This window comes from Uloborus diversus, chromosome 4 (assembly GCF_026930045.1).
Source record: "Uloborus diversus isolate 005 chromosome 4, Udiv.v.3.1, whole genome shotgun sequence".
Taxonomy (NCBI): Eukaryota; Metazoa; Arthropoda; class Arachnida; order Araneae; family Uloboridae; genus Uloborus; species Uloborus diversus.
In genome coordinates, this window is record NC_072734.1 from 163,153,389 (window position 1) to 163,176,082 (window position 22,694).

At 31.8% G+C, this 22,694-nt stretch overlaps 1 protein-coding gene across 1 annotated transcript in view; it reads left to right on the forward strand.

Moving 5' to 3' along the window:
• Window positions 1–22,694, forward strand: part of LOC129219948 (uncharacterized) — a 42,186-nt gene extending 19,492 nt beyond the window's left edge. The window contains exons 2-7 of the mRNA XM_054854263.1: window positions 3,913–4,019; window positions 5,351–5,562; window positions 9,083–9,271; window positions 12,570–12,713; window positions 15,827–15,920; window positions 17,948–22,694. Of these exons, the coding sequence (XP_054710238.1) occupies window positions 3,913–4,019; window positions 5,351–5,562; window positions 9,083–9,271; window positions 12,570–12,713; window positions 15,827–15,920; window positions 17,948–21,237 (4,036 nt within the window). The 3' untranslated portion in view covers window positions 21,238–22,694. The remainder of the gene's footprint in view (window positions 1–3,912; window positions 4,020–5,350; window positions 5,563–9,082; window positions 9,272–12,569; window positions 12,714–15,826; window positions 15,921–17,947) is intronic.

Consider the following 22,694-nt stretch of genomic DNA (forward strand, 5'->3'; position numbering starts at 1 on the left):
TTCGTTGACGTCATTGTTATCTTTTCCGAGATACTTATTTCCGATTTTATTGTAGCTCAAATTCAAGCTAATTCAAATTAAAGTCAATGAAAACGATGACGAAAAACTGTGAAGAATTTGAAACTGGACATATACTGCTCAATGTTGTTTTGATACGCTGAAAAACTTAAACCGTTTTTCGAAACCAGAGGTGATGATGATGTTTTGACCAATGAACATTCCTCAAAAGACATCAATAGAAAGAGACAACAAGACATTTCAAATGAATTTACCAAGTTATTTCGCACTGTAGAGAAATTTAAAACAAGCAAACAAGTATGTGAGAAGTTAAATAATTTTTTTCACGAACCCGTTTTTTACGAGCACTCGGTTATAGCGAGGAAATATCGTGGTCACTTATCTTTTGTTATAAGCGAGTTCGATTGTATTTTACGTTTTGTATCTCCCAACAGGTTACTTGTTATTTTAATACCTAGCTATCCAAATAAAGACATGTACACTGTCATATTTTAAATATTTTCTTTTATATCAGCTGTCAGGAAACTAGTAGGTACCGACGCGAACGTCTTCCCTGCTTTGTTTGTCACACCTCTGTTATTTTTCACTTTTCCTCCTGGACGTCTTTCAACTGTTCCCGGCTCCGCGTTGTTTGAATAATGGGGTCGTTTCCAAAATTTTAAAAGTGTTTTTTTTTCTGGAAGAGCATGCTTAAAAACATAGGATCTGACCATTTTTTAAGTAATTTGTTTAAGTTTAATATTTTAAAAAAATTACTTAAATCGGTGCGCTTTCATTGTTTACGCTTCTGCCGATGACATCACAAATGATGAAATGCCATTCACAGAGCAAAATATTTGATTTGCATCTTTACTCACGTGTATTGGCAACGATATGGTTGATAGCAAGCCTAGAGCGCAATATTTATTTCGCTTCTTGATTATCATAACGTGGAAACGCCGTAGAAAGATGCGCCAAAGTGCATCATTTGTGACGTCATCAAGACCACGCCTTGTTTGAAAAATCGGACTAATTAAAAAATAACTGTTGGAAAAATTAAAGTATTTTCTGGGTCCATGTTTTTTTTTTTTTTTTTTTTTTTTGCTTATTCTATCAATTTCGTGTGACTAAAAGTAGTACTTTTGACTGAAGGAAACATAAGTTGATGTGGCTTTAATTTGAATCGGTAGTTTGAAGAAGGGGGAACAAGCGCCAAAATATGAAAATTTGAATTTTAGCGGTAAATAATTGTTTGAAGGTTGGCTTACAATGTAAGGCAGAAGAGGAATACAAAAACCTATCTTTTCATGCGTAGAATTGATTTTACAAATTTCATCTGTTGAAACAAGGGAACAAAGACCGGACTAGTTCCTTTGTTGTCCTGTACTTGATTTTAGTTATTTTTGATACAGTATTTTTCAAATATTTCTTGTGTGCATGATTTATTTTAAGACATGAAAGTTCGAATTTTAGACACTTAATTTTTGGTAAAAATGTTCATGTTTTTTGAAATCGGGATTTACATCGCCGATCCCAGATCCTGCCGGCAGTGGAACTCACACCGCCATTTTGGATTTCAGCTGTGTGATTTCTCCATAAATATCTCTTAGGCCGACCAAAGAGAACCGCATCCGGGGCGAATATTTTCTGCCCCCCCCCCCCCCTTCTTACTAGAAACGAAAGTTAATAGAATGAAAAAGCCGCAAAAATCGCGCTAACGAATGTAGTGGATGGTCATGGGCGCATGATGGAAAAATAAAAAAAATCGAGCATTTTTAAAATTTTAATTGTTACATAATTGAATAGGCAATCTGAAATATTTGGGTGTTATGTAATGAAATGCAAGAAATAAATCGACAACTAAAATATTTTTTGCGTTACTATTGCGTTAGTATAACTATTTTTAAATATAAGGGCAAATTTTTAAAACTAAATTGTTAGCAGCAAAAACTAATTTTACGCCTTCTTTTCATATCTTGGGGAGATCGCCCTCTCTTCTCCCCCCCACCCACCCCCGGGCTGACGGCCCGATGACAGACGACTCATCTCAGTTGTGAGCAAAATGATTAGTCACTTAATTAAAGAGCGCTATTAAACGGTGTTTTTGCTTTTTGTAGTTGCATCTATTGAAATGGAGCTAATAAATTTAAAATTCGTTAAATTTTTGAAGAATGAACATCCTCCCTCCCCTCATTTTTATTCGCGAAAACCGTATGACTAAAGTGACCATCAGCCGTTCCGTTTTGGGCAGGACAATCGTTTTTGGTAGTCTCCCATTGTCATTCAACACAGCTTCAGAACACCTAAATTCTGAAGGCTAACCTATGAAAAAAGTTAATTAATTCAGTGGAAACAAAGTAAAAAAGAACACACTCAACTCTAGCCGCTGTGGAGTTTTAATTTTTTTTCACTTGTTCACATTTTAACTAAGCATTTTTATGGGGGGGGGGGGGGCTCTCGTTTTGTTCTAAATGTAATATCTTTTAATGCAGATGTTCCTAAATTGCAGACCTTCGCGAGCCCCCTCCGGAAAAGTAACAAATTTCGCCCCCCTCCCCTTTTTTGCGCGCAAAAAAAAAAAAAAAAAAGAAAAAATTGATTTGACACAGTAGAATCTTTTTTTTTTCCAATATATTTTTGCGCTTTTTTCCCTTTGAATTTATTTATTGATTGTTCTGTATATTTTTCAGAGCTCTTGGGTGGTTTTCATTTCTTACATTATTATTTTGAGTTATGCAGGTAAATTCTATTTGAAATTCAATTAGGAATAAAAATGTTTTATTTGAAGGTATAATATCGCAGCTGTGTAAAAATGCATCAATGTTTTCATTTTACTTAATCTAGTCTTGAAACAATGAGTCCTTCCGTTATGTACACAAAATTAATTAATGTGTAGTATGTTTACTTCCAAAGGGGGGGGGGGGGCTGCTTTCTGCATAAGCAAGAACTTTTTTATTCCTCATAAATGTGTGTGTGTGTTTTTTTTTTTTTTTTGTGAATTAATCTATCGGTACTCGTCCTCGGAAGGGGACATTTATTGTGTTTAAATTGTAATTTATGCTTATTTTAATATTTTAATTAAATAGTTTTTTCTATTGAGGGGAAGGGGGCTTTCATATTGTTCTAATTGTTATGAGTATTTTAATTAAATTACTTTTCTTCCTTGAAAAATATATCTATTTTGTTTAAATTGTAAAGACTATTTTTATTAATCTATGAAAGGGGGGGGGGGGGTTCTAATCATAATTCACATTTTCTATTTTCCAATTCTAATGCATATTTTAAAAAAAATCCAAAAGGTGAGGGGGAGTTTTGAATTATGATTTCATATTTTAATGTACATCTTCTTTTTCCAGGATTATGCTGGAGAGCAATGTTCATTTTGTTCTAATTGTAATGGGTGACTTAACTTTTTTTTTCTTCTCCCGGAGGGGGGGGGGGGGATTGCTTTTCACTGTTCTAATTATATTGTATATTTTACCCTTTTTTTGTGAGGAATAGGGGTTTTTTTTCTCCTCCGTTTCTCTCTCTTTTTTTTTCTTTTTGTTCCCAGTTTAATTGAGTTCTTTTTCTCAGAGAGAATCAACTCTGTTTATTTTTAGTTGTCTGCACTTTTTACTTAGATTCTTTTTTCCGGTGCAGAGAGAAAACAAGAGGGTTTTGTTTTGTATTAACTAATAAATTTTTTAATTAAATTATTTTTGTTTGGGCAAGTAAGGATTTGTGGGAAAACTGTTGTATTATTAATAGATATTTATTGATAAACGGAAAACTGTTGGCCTAAAGGGTATGTACATGTATGCATGTATTTCAGTTAATACCTTTTTTTTTTGTTGCATGTTTAATATATATGTTGTATGTTTCACCAAAACTTTTTTTAAAAAGTTTTTCTAAAGATGTTCTTTTTCACCCTAGGAAATGTCCTCATGCATTAGCATTAGTTATAGCACAAAGAACATTGGAAAGAATAGCTGCCTCATTTTTTAAACAGATTGAAATAGATGATGAAGATTCTGAGAAATGTAATTATGTTTTATCTGATTCAGTTTAATTTTTTCATTTCTTTAACCTGAAACTGGCAAGGTGTTTTTTTTATTTTTTTTGGCAACGTAAGTGTTAGACGGGGTGTGTGTAACCTCAACATCACACCGTACTCCGACAAGAAAAGTGACACAACTCAAAAAAAAAAAAAGAAAATGAGAAAATCAAGGTTTTAATCAATATAGTAGATTTTAGTGATTTGATTTCAAATATTACAATACGCTCAAAAACATCATGTGTGCTGATAAGTTTTTCTTGTTTTAATGAATAATGCATTACTTAAAGTTCAAAAAAATTTCTTCTGAGTTATGAAATTTTATTGATGTGTCACCACTGGTTGTATCGTTTTTAGACCACCACACACTAGTTATGTAAGCTAACCTTTTGCAAGTTTTGTTGCTAGAAGAGCATTTCATTAAGTTTAGATTTTTAAATCAGTAGTTAGTGCGTTTTCCCAAAATTTTGAGTTGTCACTGTCTTTGCCAGGGTGCAATATGTTTTGTGCACTCAATGAAATTCAGTAAATTAAAGAAGGAAAATTTCCAACTTCTTCAACTACATAAATTAGGCTACAAAAGAACCGTAAAGAACTTTTTTCCCCAGCAACCTACAGTGAACCATGTAAAAGCAAAACTTGCAGCAAAATAAGATCAGGTTATTTTTACATCATCAATCTTCTGAAAGAACTTTTACTATATTTTTTTATGGTTATTAAAAACTGATTGTTGATAACGTTTTATCATCAGTTAGTCATTCTGATGACGATGAAGTTACAATCTAGCAAAATTTTACTATGCTACATTGAAAAATAGGGGTATGACCTTATTGGTCTATTTGACCTTATTTGACAAACCCAATTAACATACATATTGATACCATGGACACTTTGCGGCACCTCTCGCCTCTTCCCCAGTTTGAGAACCACTGGTCTAAAGGTAATGCTGGGCATTAAAAGACCGTAAGTCCGTCTTCAGTGGATTGTAAAATTTTTGAAACTTAGATCAAAATAGAGATGAGGAATATCTTAGAGACTAACAGTCTACTGACTTGTTTGCAGTATCATTTCAGGAAAGGTTAATCATGTGCTACTAGTTAATTGCACTGCTCTGACAAGGTTACCATAGCTTTACATAACGAAAAGTGTGTTGATATTTATTTTCGAAAAGCTTTTGATGAGAAAAGCATGTTGCTTTTCTCAGCATTTGTAAGTATATATATATATGTGTGTGTGTATAATATTCTTATATTCCAGTTAATTGATATCATTTGTACCCTTAACAGTTTTATGTGCTTAATGAAAAATATTTTCTAGTTCCGAATGCCACTAGTTTATACATGGAAGCCATGAATCAGCTCCCATCTGTGTGTTCTACTTTGCTGGATGAAAGCAATTTGGAGGAATCCTTTTCTTCTGTTGGTCCTTCTTTGTACACCGCTTCAGCCTTTGCAACGAGGAATAAAAGAAGAAAGATGGAGGACAAACATGTCATTTACCCGGATTTAAATTCAGTTTTAAATATTAAGGTTAGAGACCTACCTAAAGCAGTCAAATCCAAAATAAGTGTTTAAAATAATTGCAAAATCAAACATTTAATGATTTGGAATTTGATATGTTTACTAGAGGAAAAATAGAATGCAATGCAAGAAGGGGGGGGGGGTAAAACTAAAATATAAATAGATGATAATCAAAGTCGGCAAGTTTCTTTGAGAAAAACTTGGTAAAAACCTTCCAGTAGAAATGGAGGAAAATTATTTGTTAAAACTTTATTAGATAAGTTTTAATTTTGTGTGAAAAAAAAAGAAATGTAGTTTTGAAGTAAAGTTTGAGTACATATAATTAGATTAGTAAGCATTAATTACATGTAATAAAGTAATATTTAAACTATGTGATACCAACGCCTCCTTAATACTAAATCTCTATTGCATTTGCCTTAAAAAGTGATCCTATGCCAGTACACTATCAATGATACCTGGCGGCAATACAAAGGTGGCGTTGCTATGGCAATGTATACAAATCTTTCAAATCAAATGTTAATTTGTTAATTTCAAAATTTAATAGTTAATCAATCGTGTTTTCGGCTATTAATTTCTAATACTTTCGACGTTTGATAGATGGCAGTAGCAAGAGTACCAAAATTTACTTATTGGGATCACTTTTGCTCCATGTTAAAATCGAGAAAGCGATAGGCATTTAGTATTTAGGAGGCATTGGTGCTACTACAGTAGGCGCTGCTTAATGTGATCACAATTAATGGTATACAGGGTTTGCCGATATATATCAGTCGATATATATCACGATATGTATCCAATATTTATTTTCAAAATATGAAAATATCATGATATTTTCAATATTTATTTTTTCAACTGTAATATTTTAAATGTAAAAATTATATTAAGAGTAATATTGTTCATCTATTATTAAAAAGAAGCAAAAAGTTAAGTACTATATTTTTGTGATGTATTAATTCATCATTAATATAACAAAGTAATATAATATTCCTTTTTATTTTATATTCCTGAAATTATTAGTAATGTAACAATTTTATTTCACATTAAAAGTGCCTAGTTAAATATTAAACGTTGGTCAGAAAAAAAGAAAATGTCTAATGACTGTGCACCGACTAATGCATTTGTTATTTTTAAATTATATAACTGTGTAAAAGTAGCTAACAGAAGAAAAATGAGTAAAACAGCTAATGCTAAAGTAACTCTTATTAAAGTTGATAAAAATGTAAAATGAAATATCAGATATAAATAATGAAAGAAACCTTAATTTTAAGTCTGCATATTGTAATAATAATAATATAAGAAAACAAAGAGTAATTTTAGTATGCATTCACTATTTTGACGTTTTTAGATTGTTCTGCTTGAAAATATTAGATATATATATCACAATATCAGACATTTTTGATATTTTCGAGAATATCATGATATTTTCGAACTCTGATGGTACCATTCTAGTCTAGCGGCTCGATTTTGAGGCGATTTTGTGGGCGAAATAAAAAAAACTGTCAACATTTTAAGTATCAATTTTTTTTTTATCAGTTTGTTATTGATACTTGAGAAGTATAAAAGTGGTATATAATAGTGGGGAAAAAATTCAAAATTGAAATTGGTAAATGCCGACAAAGTGAGGACTCGGGGGAAAAAAAATGGTGTATACTGGTTGAAAGATTCCAATCCTCCTGGTAATCTGAAACATGAAGTTAAGGTTGATTCTTATTAAACAAGGGCGTGGAATCGTCTGGACGTAGCCGACGCACAAAATAGTTGAGTGACTATTCTGGCTAAAAAAATATGCGTTGACTATACTGCCGTGCTAAGCACAGATGTGGTATCTGCAGTAGAGCTCAAAATGAGAAATTGATGATTAAAGTTTTACAACTCTTTTTTTTTATTTATGACTTCATTAAATGCTCAACTTGCGGTAGTTGTTTCGTAAATAACTTATCTAAAAACCGTAAGAGAGTATTTTTGTAAAAATCTTAATTTAAAATAAATAAATGTAGTTACGACAAAATTTCTTTTCAAAACCTTTTTATATACTAAGCTATTTTCACCGTAAGTGACAATTACTAGACATTTTTAGGGGTATCTGCACAGATACGACAGAAATAGCTTAGAAAACGTGCTCAATGTATTATTAAATAATACTGAAAACATCTGCTTTCTTTGGACTTAGCTGTTTTGCTTTATTTTGTTAATACAAATCTAACAGAATCTACCTTCTGAAAGATACCATTTTCAAAACCCCGGACAAATAAAACTGTAATCCATAACAATTTTCTGTTTTTATATTCAAAGAAATTTTCTTTTTTTTTTATAATGTTTTCTTTTCTAGATTCATTTTTACCGAGCATGAAGATAATTTTGGCAGCAGACGATACTTAAATAAAATTATTACTGGCGTAGAATGAAATGCGTTTTTTTTTTGCATGAAAGAATTAGATATGAATATTTTACATGCATTTCATTTTTAGAATTTGCATTTTAAATAACCATTTAAATAGAAAAAGCTGAATATTTACTTTAACAATTATGCAAAGTTGTATTAGTTTTTATTATCAACCTGTATCAACTATTCAACGGTTTTAATGTTCTGTGTTACAATAAACTACTACATTATTAAATATTCTGCTTTACTAAAGTATAAAAGTCGTATCTACAAATTACTAAGGAAAAAAGTGGTAACTGCGCAGATACCACTTTAAAGGCTTAGTATTTCATTTACGTTCAAAATTGCCTTAGCAAACTAAGCAAATTTGCAGTTACGACTTTTTTCTTAAATTTTTTTTTTAATATTTCGCGTTTACAAATCGCCAAAAAACTTGAGATTTAGGTAAATTAAATTACTAACAACCACCTGGTGACAATAACTCAATTTTGATAAAATGTGCAGATACCACATCTGTGCTTAGCACGGCAGTATACCACATACTTAATTAGGATAATATCTAGGGTTTTGCCCAGACCGAAAAAGAAGCAAGGTATTTCCAGATTAAAGGGCACTTTTGAATTGAAATTTTGCAATAGAAAGGGTGCTTTTATCCTTTTATGTATACTACTTGCATTGAAAATCCAAGTATTTCTCGATAGTTTTTTCTTTTAATTGTTACTATTGTAATTATTTTTTAAATAATTACTTAGAATCAAGGAAAATTAGTTTTGTGATCAGAGAAAATTGCCTTTGTGGTGAATTTTTGTCAACTTCAAAGGGGCATGGAAGGTGCGTAGAGGAATGCTAAAAATAGGGCAGGGTGCAGTACTTTTCTAGAAAGGCCTGGGGGAAACACTGATTTCTGCGTGAAGTAACCTAACACTGTGGACAATGTAACTGAAACTTTTCATCTTATTCTTTATTTATTTGTGAAAATTCATTTAAATTGTGTTGTAATTTAGTGGTACTTGGCTTAGATTCTTACCAAATGTTTTTGTTTTTTATCTTCCTGTTTTGGTAGTTTCCTTAATTTTTTAGTACAGTATTTTTAAATTAAATTTGTTATGATTTCTCCAACTTAATAGCTTACATTATTATAATGTTTAGGATGCCCCTTTACATAGTTATTATGCTGTGTTTGATGGACATTCTGGTATTGAGGCTGCAAATTTTGCATCAGCTCAGCTCCATGTGAACATTGCCAAGCATCCTTGTTTTCTTCTTGATACGACTACAGCGATTAGAGAGGCTTACAAAATTACGGATGAAAGTTTTTTAAAAAGATGTGCTAAAGAAGTAAGTAGTTCATTTAAAATGTTGTGAAGAGAAACGAAATACATTTGAAATGCAGTATGAAGTACACTGATTTGCTTTGAAACGATAGCGGCATAAATTGTAAGTTTCATAGCTACTTGATTGACATAACCGGGAAAACTTCATTGTTCCCTAATCCAGTTTTAAAAAAAATCACCTGAAGATAAACTGACGAGATTTTTAAAACGGGATTAAAGAAAGCATTTTGTTGACTCAAGCCATGATGGATGAAAACAGCAGATTGAAATCAGTACTTAACTACAAATGCATGACTGGTATTGTTTAACAGATTCTAGGATTAAAAAAAGTAAAGCAACAGTTATATCGTGATATAATAGTGATCATTTCCAATTTTAAATTGCATTTTTTCAGCTTTCTTTAATTACCCCCCCCCCCCCATGTAGGGGGCATAAAAAATATCCGACTACTCATATCTTTTCCAGAAGTTGTAATTTTTGTTCACTTGATAATTTTATCTGTTGCTAATCCTACTTCATATCAAGTTAGTTCATGGAGTATTTAGCTGGTTTTTCATTTTCTTTTATCTATAGAAAGGTTATCAAGAAATTTCATTTCGCGTTAGAGGCAGTGGCCGATTAACAGTTTCATTTGTCCTTTTGTTTACTGCAGAACCATGGGGCCAAGTTCAGTGATGCTTCCTGGACAGAACGCATTTGAACTAACCCCCCTCCTTCCCAGAACCTAAGTGGAATTGGGGGCGGGGGGGGGGGGGGGGGACAAATAAATATGGCTGGTGTGCTAAGTTAATTTAAGCTTCCAGTTTTTAATTTTGATTTCAATGAAATAATATCTGCCTCCAGCTCAGTTAGTGGTTATTCCAGAGTGATTTGTTTAACAAGGACATAACTGCAATCTATGGACGTCATAATTGGGGGTATCGATATTTTGCTTGTTGTTCTATCTTTGCACTGGCTTAAGGGCTTAAAAAATGTTTATTTAAATGAGTCAAAACTGAGGTTAGGGCTTAATTTAATTTTCAGCAGTAAGAGCATAGTTTTAAGTGAAGATTAGTATTAAAGCAGAAATCGAGGGGGAGGGATCTTTCAAAATTGTAGCTCTAAAAACGTAATTTTAGATAATTTTAGGCTTTCTCTCTAAAATTTTGCAAAATTGAAGGCCTAAAGAGAAGGTGTAGGCCATTTTTATGACGGTAGGCGAATAGTTGTGCTACAGAGAAGCTTTCTCAGAAATTTTTGAAAATTAAAGTTCTAAAATCAAAATAATAATCTTGAACGATCTCTGCTAATGGAGAGTTGGGATTCAGGAACTTGCCCCCAAAAGCTTTTCGAAAAATTGAAGTGCAAAAAAAGAAATTGTAGGCCATCTTTGGTAACGATAGGGGAAGGGATAAGGCTCAGAGATTCTTCTCCGGCGTTTCTTGTAAATGCAGGGTTCGTATGGGTCATGGAAATCCTGGAAAGTCATGGGAAAAAAATAAGCAAATTTCAGACCTGGAAAAGTCGTGGAAAATTGAATTTTTCATTCAAAGTCATGGAAATTTATTTCAAGTCATGGAAAAATGTCCTGGACAAAGAGAAAGTAACAGTAACTAAAAGAGTGTAAGAAATCTTAAGTGATTTAATAGTATAGCGCATAAAAGTTATTAAAAGTCGAAAATTGAGTGATTCAAAAACCAAATCTGAATTTTGAAATATCATTGCATCCACTTCTGTCGCAACCACTCGTTGTTTTTAGTGATGTGATTTTACTGCTTGGGCATCAATCACACATTTTGAATTAACTATTATTTTCAACACTTATGTTTTATATTCTTTAGTAGCAAACTTGCGAGTTCTTGGTTTGACCACGCCCATTCTAAAAACGCAATTGCATCTGAGTTGGTATCCATCACTCGTAATAAATTTATTATAAAATTTATCAGGAGTTTATCTTAATTTGTTGAAGGTTTTAGAAAATAAAGATCTTTAGTTAGGTGATAAAATACAGAAAAAGGGGAATTCTAATACTCGAAAGCAGTAGTGCCCAACATACGGCCCGCAAAACTAATCCATGCAGCCCACTGCTACGTTCAATGTTAGGAATCGCACATTATGTGTTGAAATTTCTGAACTTGTTAATTTATATGCACTTGAAAATTTGCAAATAAGTAAACAAAACAAGTACTATTGAATCAGAAGACTAATTCACTACTGAATGTTTCTTTTAAATATTATTACCTGGATTAGAAATGTAAAAAAATTGAACTGTGACTTTACTTTAAAGAACCAAAATACTGTCAAGTTATGTGGATGATTAAATGCGGTGTTGACACTGAAAGGCAACTTTTGAAACAAATTTATTGAAACTAAGTGATGACTCATTTACCTTTTTCCCATTGGTTATCATTCTGCCTGTTTATATAAAAAAGTATTAGACATTTAAGCATCATTATATTCCATTTACTACGATTTTACTTTACTTAACTTATATGATGAAGACAAATAAGAATAGTTTAGTTTTTTAAGTGTATACTGATATTTTTTCCCATTACAAGAAAGTGCTTCAATGAAGTAGTGCTCTTTTCTAAAAATTGGAAAGTTAGATACTAAATAGTGCTATTCCTGTTAGATATTTAATAATGCTGTAACAAGGTCATGAAATTTTTTATTCAAGTCATGAAAAAGTCTTGGAAAAGTTATGGAATTTTTTTCATCCAAATAGCGTATTAACCCTGTAAATGAAGTTCGAACATGAAATGGAAGGGTTTTTGGGGGTGCCCCCCCCCCCAGGATTGTTTTGTAAATGAATTCTTAAAATATCAAATAGCACAGAAAACATTTGACTTTTTAGAATGAAATTTTCAATTTCCATTGTAATATTTTTTTTTTTTAGATGTAAACCTCTGCAGCCCCAGTAAAAAGCTTTTAACATTTTTGACTGAAAGTAGCATTTTGCAATGATACCTTAACTTCTTCCACTTTATTCAGTTATGATGACAGCCTAGAAAATATCATATTAAGATTGCAATTTAAACTTAAATTCTTCACAATTTCCCCCAATTTTCAACAGTTATGACCTTGCACTTCTTTAAAAGCGAGGGGAAGGGTGCATGTACAGAGCTATATAAAAGATTCATTATGTACATTTTGTATCCCCTTCAAAACCTTATTGTCTTGGGGGCCCTTTGTGATTACGGTATTTGAGGCACAGTAAATCCGCAACTTGTTAACAAATACTGTTTTATACCTAGCAGAATCTGATTTGTATTAATTTTGACAGATATTTTTAACATTTCATAACTAATTTTACTGTTTTTCAGAACATTAAAAGTGGTTGCACAGTCTTATGTGCCTTGGTCCAGGAAAATAAAATATATATTTCATGGCTTGGAGATTCGCAAGCTGTTCTTATTAAACAAGGGAAACCAACAATTATCACAAGTTCACACAAACCTGATCGAGAGGTATTTTTCATTTTAATATTAATGTATTTGCAATCCGTAATTGAAATCACACTTAATGACAACAACAAATAGCTATGCAATATTCTAGATTGTATCCCTACTTGTACATTGTGCATTTGTGTGTGTGTTATTTTGAAATATAGTTGAGACAATGAGAAACAAAGTGATGTAAGTGGTACATTATAAAGTTTTGAGTAAAACTCATTTTTAGTTCAAATTCTTGGTAGGTTTTCTTCGAAAATGATTTTTTAAAGCATGATATATAGCAGCATTTTCCAGGGCTAAAAGTATCATCTCTTGTCCGAAAACAGAGGCACATTTCTCCTAACATTTATTTGTACTGGTTATCTCAAGTTTTAAATTTTAGCCCTTGCGCCCCTTTGCTTCTCACTGCCTCAGTTGAACTTGACTATAGTTACAGTATTTATAGTGACAACTGTTATAACGTCGAAATCAAATTCAATTGCCCATTAACAGAAATAATAGTCTATAACGTCTCTTGACTGTAGCTCCCTAAATATTCTGGACACTTAGATAACGTTATACCATGTTCACTGTAGTTTTATAGCTGAAAATTGTTTCTGAAGACAATACAGCTTGAGTAAAAACTTTAAGGGCAGTAAAAAAATTTGAGAAAACGGGAAAATAAAATTAAAGGGATTTTAATATTTTTGTGAATTATTAATTATTAATGTTCATTTGTAAGAAATGACATAACAGTTGAGGTTTGTAAAATATGCAATTGAAAGGAAAACAATGGTATATTCAAAGTTGTATTTTAGCCTGAGTAACAACTTTAAGGCCACCAGTATTTCTTAAATACTTAATGTACATATACTAAAATAAATACCACAGTAAATAATAAGATTGTGGAAACTCCTGAACTTGTAGTTTTTTTTTCTTTAATTTCTTCAAACTTTTGGTACTCTTTGTGAAGATATTAAAAGGTAGGAAGTTAACGGATCATGAAATAGGGTAGATTAAAGCTTTTTCTTCAACAGGGATGAGTAGCAGTACTATTGAGGAAAATAAGAAGTTCGAAGACTGGGGCCCCCTGCCCCTCCCCCCCCCCTAAATCCGCTGCTGTACCCTATGTATAAGATTGATTTATCTCCTCTATTTTATTAGTTTATTTATTGCTTTTTTAGAAAGTAAGCAAAAAATGCAAAATGATTTGTATTTTGTGTTTAAATTTTTTTTTAACCTAATTGTTTATTTTTTATTTTTTTAAATTTTAATATCTCTTGTTTAAAAAACATCACATGCGAGTCTAACATCAGTGCGGGTCCACTGTATCAAGTTTTGGAGTCATTAAGGTTTTGAAGTCACTGTCACAGTTACACTCGTATGCAGGGTTGAGTTTTGGCCTGGTTTAGGATAGGACAGGTGGTTTTTATCTTCCAAAAGTGTGAGAAACTGTCTTAAATTTTCCAAAACCATGCTAAAGCTAGAGGGGTGTAATCTGATCAGCTTGTATTTGCTGCAATATTTGTAATGCATAAATTTTGATATTAATGAGTGATTGATAATAATCTCCAAAATATTCATTTAAAAAATATTTTACTTAAAAAACTCGCCAATAACTATTACATAAAAACTTTGTTATGTAACAGTTGGTAGAGTTATGAAAGGAAATTCACAACACTACCAAGACAACTAATTTCATTTCCATTTATGACTCAAAGGAATGTTAGTAATGTGCAATATTTAGGTGCAAGAAAAAAAAAAGCTTAATTTTTTTAAAATGTTTTTTGCAAATAAATTTTACATGATGTTTGAAGGAAAATTAGTTTTTAAATCATTGATTAAAGAACAAGAAATTGATGATTGAACACTTATATTACAAAACTTTTGCTATTTTTTTAGTTCCTATTTTTAATATAATACATTCTGTAACTACAAAAAAATGTAATTTCTTGCATTTAAGTCAATTAGTGCACCATACTTCGAACACTTTCTTTTGAACACATGCATAAATGTCAAAAAATTTGATTTATGGGGAAAAAAAAGAAACTCCTGCATACAAATTAAATTTTTTTAATGAAGAATTTAATTTCTGCTTAACTAGATTAAAATCAGCTGCATAAATAAGTTACATATACTTGAATGCTCACATTGGATAAATATATTAAACAGTCAAAAAAAAAAAAAAAAAAATTGACAGATTTTGTTCTGTTTTTAATATTTTCTCACAAAATATAGTTTCTCAAAAATAGTTTTGGTTGCTTTCGGGCACAAGAGTTTTGAACAGGATGGTAAAAACTTTGCCAACCCTGCTTTCATTTGCACACATGCATGAACATAGGGAAATTTGGTTACTATTTTCAAAAAAAAAAAAAATAATAATAATAATAATAAAATAAACTCATGCATACAAATTGAAATTTTAATCAAGAATTCAACTTCTGTGAAACTAGATTAAAATCGACTGCATAAATAAGTTGAATGTTCTCATTGAATGAATGTTTATTATAAAACATTACACTGATACATTTTATTCTCTGTTTTTTTCACAGAATACAATTTTTCTAAAAATAGTTTTGGACACTTTCGGACAGGAGGGTAAAAACCAGGGTTTTTACTGTGGTTTTTACCATAGTGTCCAAAACCTTGACAACCCTGATCGTATGTTATAATTATTCATATGTACTATGCGATCATTTTGCATAATGCATAACGATTGAATGCAAAATGTGACTCACGACTGCTTTTGTCTATCACTGGTTCTAAGTTCTCTGGCAATATAAAAATCTAATTTTTCTTGTAATAACTTAAGCAGCCCAATGAATAAAAGTGTATTGAAGATTGTAACTTAGAATTGCTGCACATGAATAGCTATATAAGTACTTCTTGTAGCTTATCATGTGCATCTAAGCTATATAAGAACTTATATAAGCACTATATAAGTTCTTATTCATCAAAAAGAAGCTCAGTAACTGGATACTTAAAAATGCTATGAAGTTTCATATATGTCATGTATGTTTGACAAATGCAGTAAAGTTTATTTAAATTTCCTTTCCAAAGTTTATTGCTTTATTCATTTTTCTTTTTTTTTCAACTTTAATAACACAAGGTTTTATGTTCTCAATATTAACATAGTATTTTTTGTGCAGGATGAGCGACGAAGAATTGAGAAGCTCGGAGGTCATATTACATTTTCAGGTGTACTAAGGGTTAATGGAGTTTTAGCAGTAACAAGAGCACTAGGTAAAACAGCTTATATTAGTTTTTTTGTAGAATTAAGGTACTTATAATGCCTATTAATTTACCTATGTAGTAATGCAGTGGTTCTCTTCAGTATCACTTAGGGTATAAGAAAACTACAAAGAGCTTGGGGTCAACTTCAAAAAGTGTACAAAATTACATGAATGATACAAGAATTTAATTATGGCAAAAGTTTGAGTAATATTGTGTCATCCCGTATTGGAACAAAAATATTGCAGTGCTTTGTTAATTAGCTTTTGGACTTGTGTCAATAAAAAACAAATAGCAACTAGCACACATTGTTGTGAAATACTTTTTGAATTTTGCGACATAAATGGTAGTTACATAAATGGTGTTGAAACTTTTGTTTCATTTAAACATTAGTGTTGAATGATGAAGAAAATTCAGGCTGAAATGAAGGTAAAACATTAATAATTAAAGACTATAAATTGGTGGCTTACGATCAACGCAAAACGTAACTACATTTTTTTTGTTACTTTTGAGTACATGCATATCAGACTTCAACCTAAGAGTTGCAACAGCGTATGTCCATCTGGCTTGATTTCTGATTTGTGCATGTGTTTGCATATCTATGTACAGTGTTTATCTTGTTTAGAGAAACATAATCGAAATGGCTGACACGACTTTGTGTAATCAACAAACTTAAAGTGGGGGCAGTTACATTTGTGTGACCCCAAGCCCGAGATATGTCAAACCTACCAGTTAATTGCCAAAAAGATATTAAATGGTTGTGATTGATGTTAAAATGTTTTGACTCTTTTTTTGCAGGGATAATTTTCTGAATGTAGGGAAAATGCCCCATTTTAAACTCAAAAAATGCAAAATCTATGCTGTGTCTTTCATATTTTTTCTCCCTCTTCCTTCTAATAACATCAAGCTAGTTGAAACCTAATTCTTACGTCTACGCATATAGTAACACCCATATATGTTGTTGGTTTAACCTAACTTGATCAATTTCCTTATGTGTGTAATTCAATTGTAGTAATGAGCGGATATTTTTTAGCTTTTACCTACACATGATTTTTAGTCAGAGTTAAAATTAATGTGCTAGTTATCAATTTTGTATAGATTATTGTATACACTAGCATTGTCTTTACTTATTTTAAGGATTATTTGCTAGGTTTTCTTATCCGCATGTGTACTGTGCCACCCTAGCCCTCTTCTAATCAGGAGTTAATAGTACAGTGCTGGTAAAAAAAAAAATTGCATCACCCTCGCATTTTCACAACAATGGGATTATGTGAGAAGTTTTGGTCGACCGATTAACGATGAATGTAAGTGAAATTCTGCAAAATTTAAGAAATAAACATTTAACAGCAGGAATCCGATAATTGTTTACGTAGATCAGGGCTGTTTCTGGCGCCAAGGCAAACTGCTGACCCCATGCTAGTTTTTCCATTTCTGAACCTGCGTATGAGTAAAGAGAAAGAAAATTACTTAACCTCATATCAATTTAAGTCTAATGGCAGGAGAAAGGTTTTTAAATTGCTCCTTACCAGTTTTGCCCTGTGGCACGGAGCAGAATCATCCTGGAAAATGACGTTTGGAACTGAAGTAAAGTGATCCCGGATAGTAGGAAGCAATTTTTCCTCGGAAATGCCAATATACACCTGAGTGTTTACCGTTCCTTGCGCAAAGTGAAGCCCACCAACTCCTTGATCAGAAATACATCCCCGAATCATCTGGGATACGGGATGCTTGACTGTGTGTTCAATGCAGTCGGGATGACATTCCTCTCTTTGTCGCGCGGGTGATTCAATTTTTTTTACCACCACTGTATTTGCAAAAGGATGCATGTGTTTTTTCATTTGGTTTGTACTTAAACTGTGAGGAAATACATATTTTTATTCTTGTGTGACATAATAAGGTACAAGTTGCATAAATGCCTGTGATAATTTTTATAATTATTCGAAACACTTATATTTTATTGAAATGTATAATTTAACTTTGATTTAGCATTAAATTTGAAGTTCTAGCTTTAATTTTGTGTTTGTTGTTTCTCTTAATAGGGGACCCTGATCATAAACCTTATATAAGCAATGAACCAGAAATTAGCATTTTGACTCTTGATGGATCTGAGGATTTCTTGGTTCTTGCTTGTGATGGATTGTGGGATGGAATGTCACCAGAGGATGTTACTACATCATTATATCATTACATAATGGATGCATCCCCAGCTGAACCATCAGATACGGTTGCTGCAAAATTAGTACATCGAGCAAAATTGCAAGGTTCAGAGGATAACATAACTGCTGTGGTTGTATATTTGAGAGACCTGGAAGCTATAAAAGAAGATGCCAAAAATTTTTACTCAAATTTACCAAAAGTTGATTTGTTACAACAGGAAATGTTTTCGATGAATGGCCAAGACTATGAAATTACACCTGCTTCTTTTAATGGTGATACTTTTGTGAAACCTAATGTACTGGAACTAAATGTTACTTCTACTAAAAAGTTGAAAAATACTGCAAATGTTCTAAGTTCTACTGGGTTGGGAAATTCATGTTATCAATATGTTGAAAATGAATCCAGCATGATTTTTCAAGCCATGAGCACAGATCATGGTGATGGAGCTTGTGGAATTTCTATACCACAACAAAACTCAGCATATTTTGCTCCTGAAACCACCGCTTTAAGTGAACTTCCCACTCCTCCAATTGATGATATTTTAGCTTCTCAGCAATTTGAAAGTTTTTCTCACAGCAAACAGCAGGATATCAGTTTTTCTAAAGTAGAGCAGTGTGAGTATTCATACTTTCAACAAAGTGGCGATGCCTTAGACAACAGAACAGACGAAATTCAGTCTGATCCTGTTGAAATTCCTTCACAATTTGCTACTATTTCAGGCAATTTTGATTTGTTAAGTGGGAGTGAAACTGTAAAAAATATGATGCAAAACAGTAGTTCTGTGATAAGTAGTGTTGAAGCCATTACTCCAGAAGAAGCTATTGGAATTGCTTCATCTGTAGTTTCCAATGCAATAGAATCTGCTGTACAGCGTCTTTCATCCCCTGAAATGTCTCAAGAAAACTCTTTGCAAAGTCCAACGAAACTGAATCCATATGCAGAACCATTTGTAATGAAATCATTTTGTGTTGAAGAACCTCTGCCCAATTTATGCACTCTAAACAAAGAAACTATTGATCAAGAAATGTGTCTTGATGCAGGTGATGTGACTAATTTACAAAGTTTGGACAATAATAATGTTTCAGATAAAGTAAAGGATGAGAATGCAAACTCCACAAACGATAATACAACTGTCGAAACTAAGAAAAACAATATTGATATTGAAAAGGTAGAAACAGTGTGTACTGAAAGCCTTCAAACAAGTGTGAGTTCCTCGATTGTGGACAGCTTTGCTAATCTCCATCTTTCTGAAAATGAAACTAAAAAAATAGTTTCATCTGAAAACTTGTGTAATGAAAATGCAATATTTGATATTCAAGCAAGTACAATTAAATTAGAAAATGAAACAAATAAAGCTCTTAGTTGCACTGTTAATGATACCGCTTTAAATATTAATGATGAACTAGTTTCACCCGACAACTCATTGAATCACTTGAAGGAGATAAAAGATAATAATGAGGATCTTAATAGTGCAATATCTGCCAATAAGAAAGATTCTTTAGATTCTGAGCCTATTCGAAATTCTGTTGAACAACACGTGTTGTGCTGTGATGAACTTAATAAAACTACTTCAGAAGATTCTCATCTAAATACTCTTCAAATGTCTGACGTTCCACCTGTAAACAAATGTACTGATGAAAAAGTGAATATTGTAACTCTTTCAGATTTGCAACAAGAAGTTGAAGTACCAAGTGCACCTCTTCTCTTAGAAAATATCAGCCCTGAATTGGTTGAAATTAGCTTACAAGGTGATCATAAAACAACAGAAGCTGTGTTACCTTCTAGCGATGAAGTTGAACTACCAGTTGAAACTGTTGCTGTTGATCTGCAATCTATACCTGTGGGAGTGCCAGAAGCAGAAGGTGTTACAGAAGATATTGATTCAGATTCTGAGAAAGACGGTGGTTGGAGCTACATGAAAGGTAGCAATGACACTAATGTCAAATCGAAAGAAAAGGAGCAACAAACGCTGAAGAAAGGAACAAAATCTGAAACAATTTCCAAAGCAAAAAAAGAAATTTCAAAACCCGTCGTTGAATCTAAAACTAAAAAAAGTTCAATTTTAAATGATAAAAATAAGTTGCATTTAGCTGGAAGAAAAGTTGATATCAAAGATACTAAGGAAAGAAATAAAATGGTTAAACCAGCTACAGTAGCATCGGTTGCTAAAACAGCCATTGAAAAAACTCGAATTGCTACAAATGCTGCTCGTTCCCAGAAAGAAACAATTGCTGCAACTTCCAAAAGTTCTGTAGCTGTTACTAATAAGGTTCCAAAGGTTGCTGCTTCAAGAAGTATTGGTGCAGTTGCTGCAAAACTTCCTAATTCTGGATCTACTGCTAAAAATGTTCCCTCAAAAGTTAGTAGTTCTACTTTGCGACCAAAGCCTGCTGTTACTATGCCGGGAGCCAAAACCTCAACTCCAACTAGGTCTTCTACCCTTCCCAAAGGGCAACCTTCAAATCAAAGTAATAAGGTGAATGCCCCACCTGTACGAAATGTTCCAAGTAGGCCTGCAACATCAGTTCCTAGTAAAGTTTCTGTTGCAGCCAAACCTATGCCTTTAACTCGACCAGTTTCTTCTGCAGCAAGCACCAAGCCGTTATCCACCATCAGAAAAACTACTCTCTCTACTGTTAAGAGAGCTGATGTAAAGGAAGCAAAAGATACTGTTAATAAACAGATATCAGCTGATAAAAATAGAGCTTTAGGATCTCTTAAGACTGAAACAAATACAAGAGTAGTTTCTTATAAGAGAACAGATGTTGCATCAAATGTAAAATCTACCATTAGTAAAACAGCTTCTGGTCCTTCTTCTAAGAAGGAAATCCTTAGAAAGGATATGCCAAAGATTCAATCTTCCAAACCAGTGGCTAAAAGTGCTTTATCTTCAAAGTTAACGAAAAGTTTAGTACGTGAAAAGCCTGTTCCTAAAGAAGCTCAAAAAGAGGAAATCAGTGTTCAAGCAGTACAAGGAATTGCAGCAGAAATTACCCCTATATCTGATGAAGAAAAATTCATTCTTGAAACTAATGTAAAAGAGACAGTTAAGGAAAGTCAAGAAACATCTCCTGAAGCTATTCAAATATGTTACGAAAATGGGAACATTGAAGACATAAAAACTGCAGAAAAATGTTATTCTGCTGAGGATTTTATTTCAGAAAACCCTTAAAAATACTTGCATTGTGAATTGAATTTTCCTTCTAGTCCTTTTTGATCTCGTGTTAGTAATTCAAATGGCGAAGGAATTAAATATTAAAATACTATTTTAAAGCTATTGCTTTTAAAATCTTTGATGTTATGTTAAATGTTTTCATGATTTTAATTCCATAGGTATTATTGGTGTATTTTTATAGTTGATTTTTAAAAGTTTTAATGTTTTTCCCCCCATGTGTAATTTTTTTTAAAAGTAATATTGATTCATCCTATTAATTGAAACAATGTATATTAGTTTTAAAAAGTTATTTTACTCAGTTATAGAAGAAACTTTTTGCTTTTGTTAGGATTCAACAACATCTTCAAATCATGAGCTTTTTTTTTTTTTTTTTTTTTCAGTTTATTGGCAGCTATATTAAAACTTAACACTGCAAATATTATGAAAATTTAATTATTGAACAGTTTTTCTGCTGTATATAGTTAAGTATTTTTCTGTAAGGTTACTATATTTTACTTGAACTATCAAAATATAAAGATGAGTTAGATTATTAAACAATGAAAAGTATCTATGTTGTTGAATTAATCTTTCTATTTGAAAGCTTTGAATTCTTGCATTTCATCATGACTCTGTTACATTTTAAGTTACTCATGCTCAATCAAATCCCTATTATTAAAAGTTAATTAATTCGTTTTTTAGTTTTTGTGAAAAAGGATGTGTGTTTAACAGTAAATTAGATTTTGCAACACACACACACATATATATCAATACACATTAATGAAAATTGGGAAATCTTTATGAAGCATTGTTTGTCTATTGATGAACCCAAGGCATAGAATTTTTTTTAAAAAAAATAATCATTGCATTCGAAACTATGTGATGCCTTAATGTGATAATATGGTCTTGTCCATCATTTTTCTATATCAGTTGAACTGTAAATATTATAAATTCAAAATTTTATGAAGCCATTTTTTAAATGTGCTATAGCATTCAAATTTATATACTATGAATTTTCAGTATTAACTTCTTCAAAAATCCAAATCTGTAAAAAAAATATAGATTCAATTTTTCTTCAATACAAAAAATATGCAATGAATTTTTTATTGTAATTTAGGGCTTAAAAGAAGAAAGTGAAAATAACCAGTGATTTCTGGCGCCGCTTATGTATTCTTTATTTGTTCTAACTTTTTCTGTGCAAACCTCTCACAAGACTGTTAATCATATTACTTCTATCTCCGTGTAATGAATCAAAAAATCCTAGTCTGAATTTTTTAAAAAGAAGTTTTTGATTAAGAGTTTTGTGACATTTCTCTACTTTCTCACTGCAGTTAGTTTTTAGCTTTATTTTATGTATGGATTAGTTTTGTTACTCTCTGCCATTCATTAAATATCACTATTTTAAAATGGAAATGATTTGGGGCAAAAAAAAAAAAAAAAAAAAATGCAGAATGTAAAAAAACAAACAAAATGAAAAA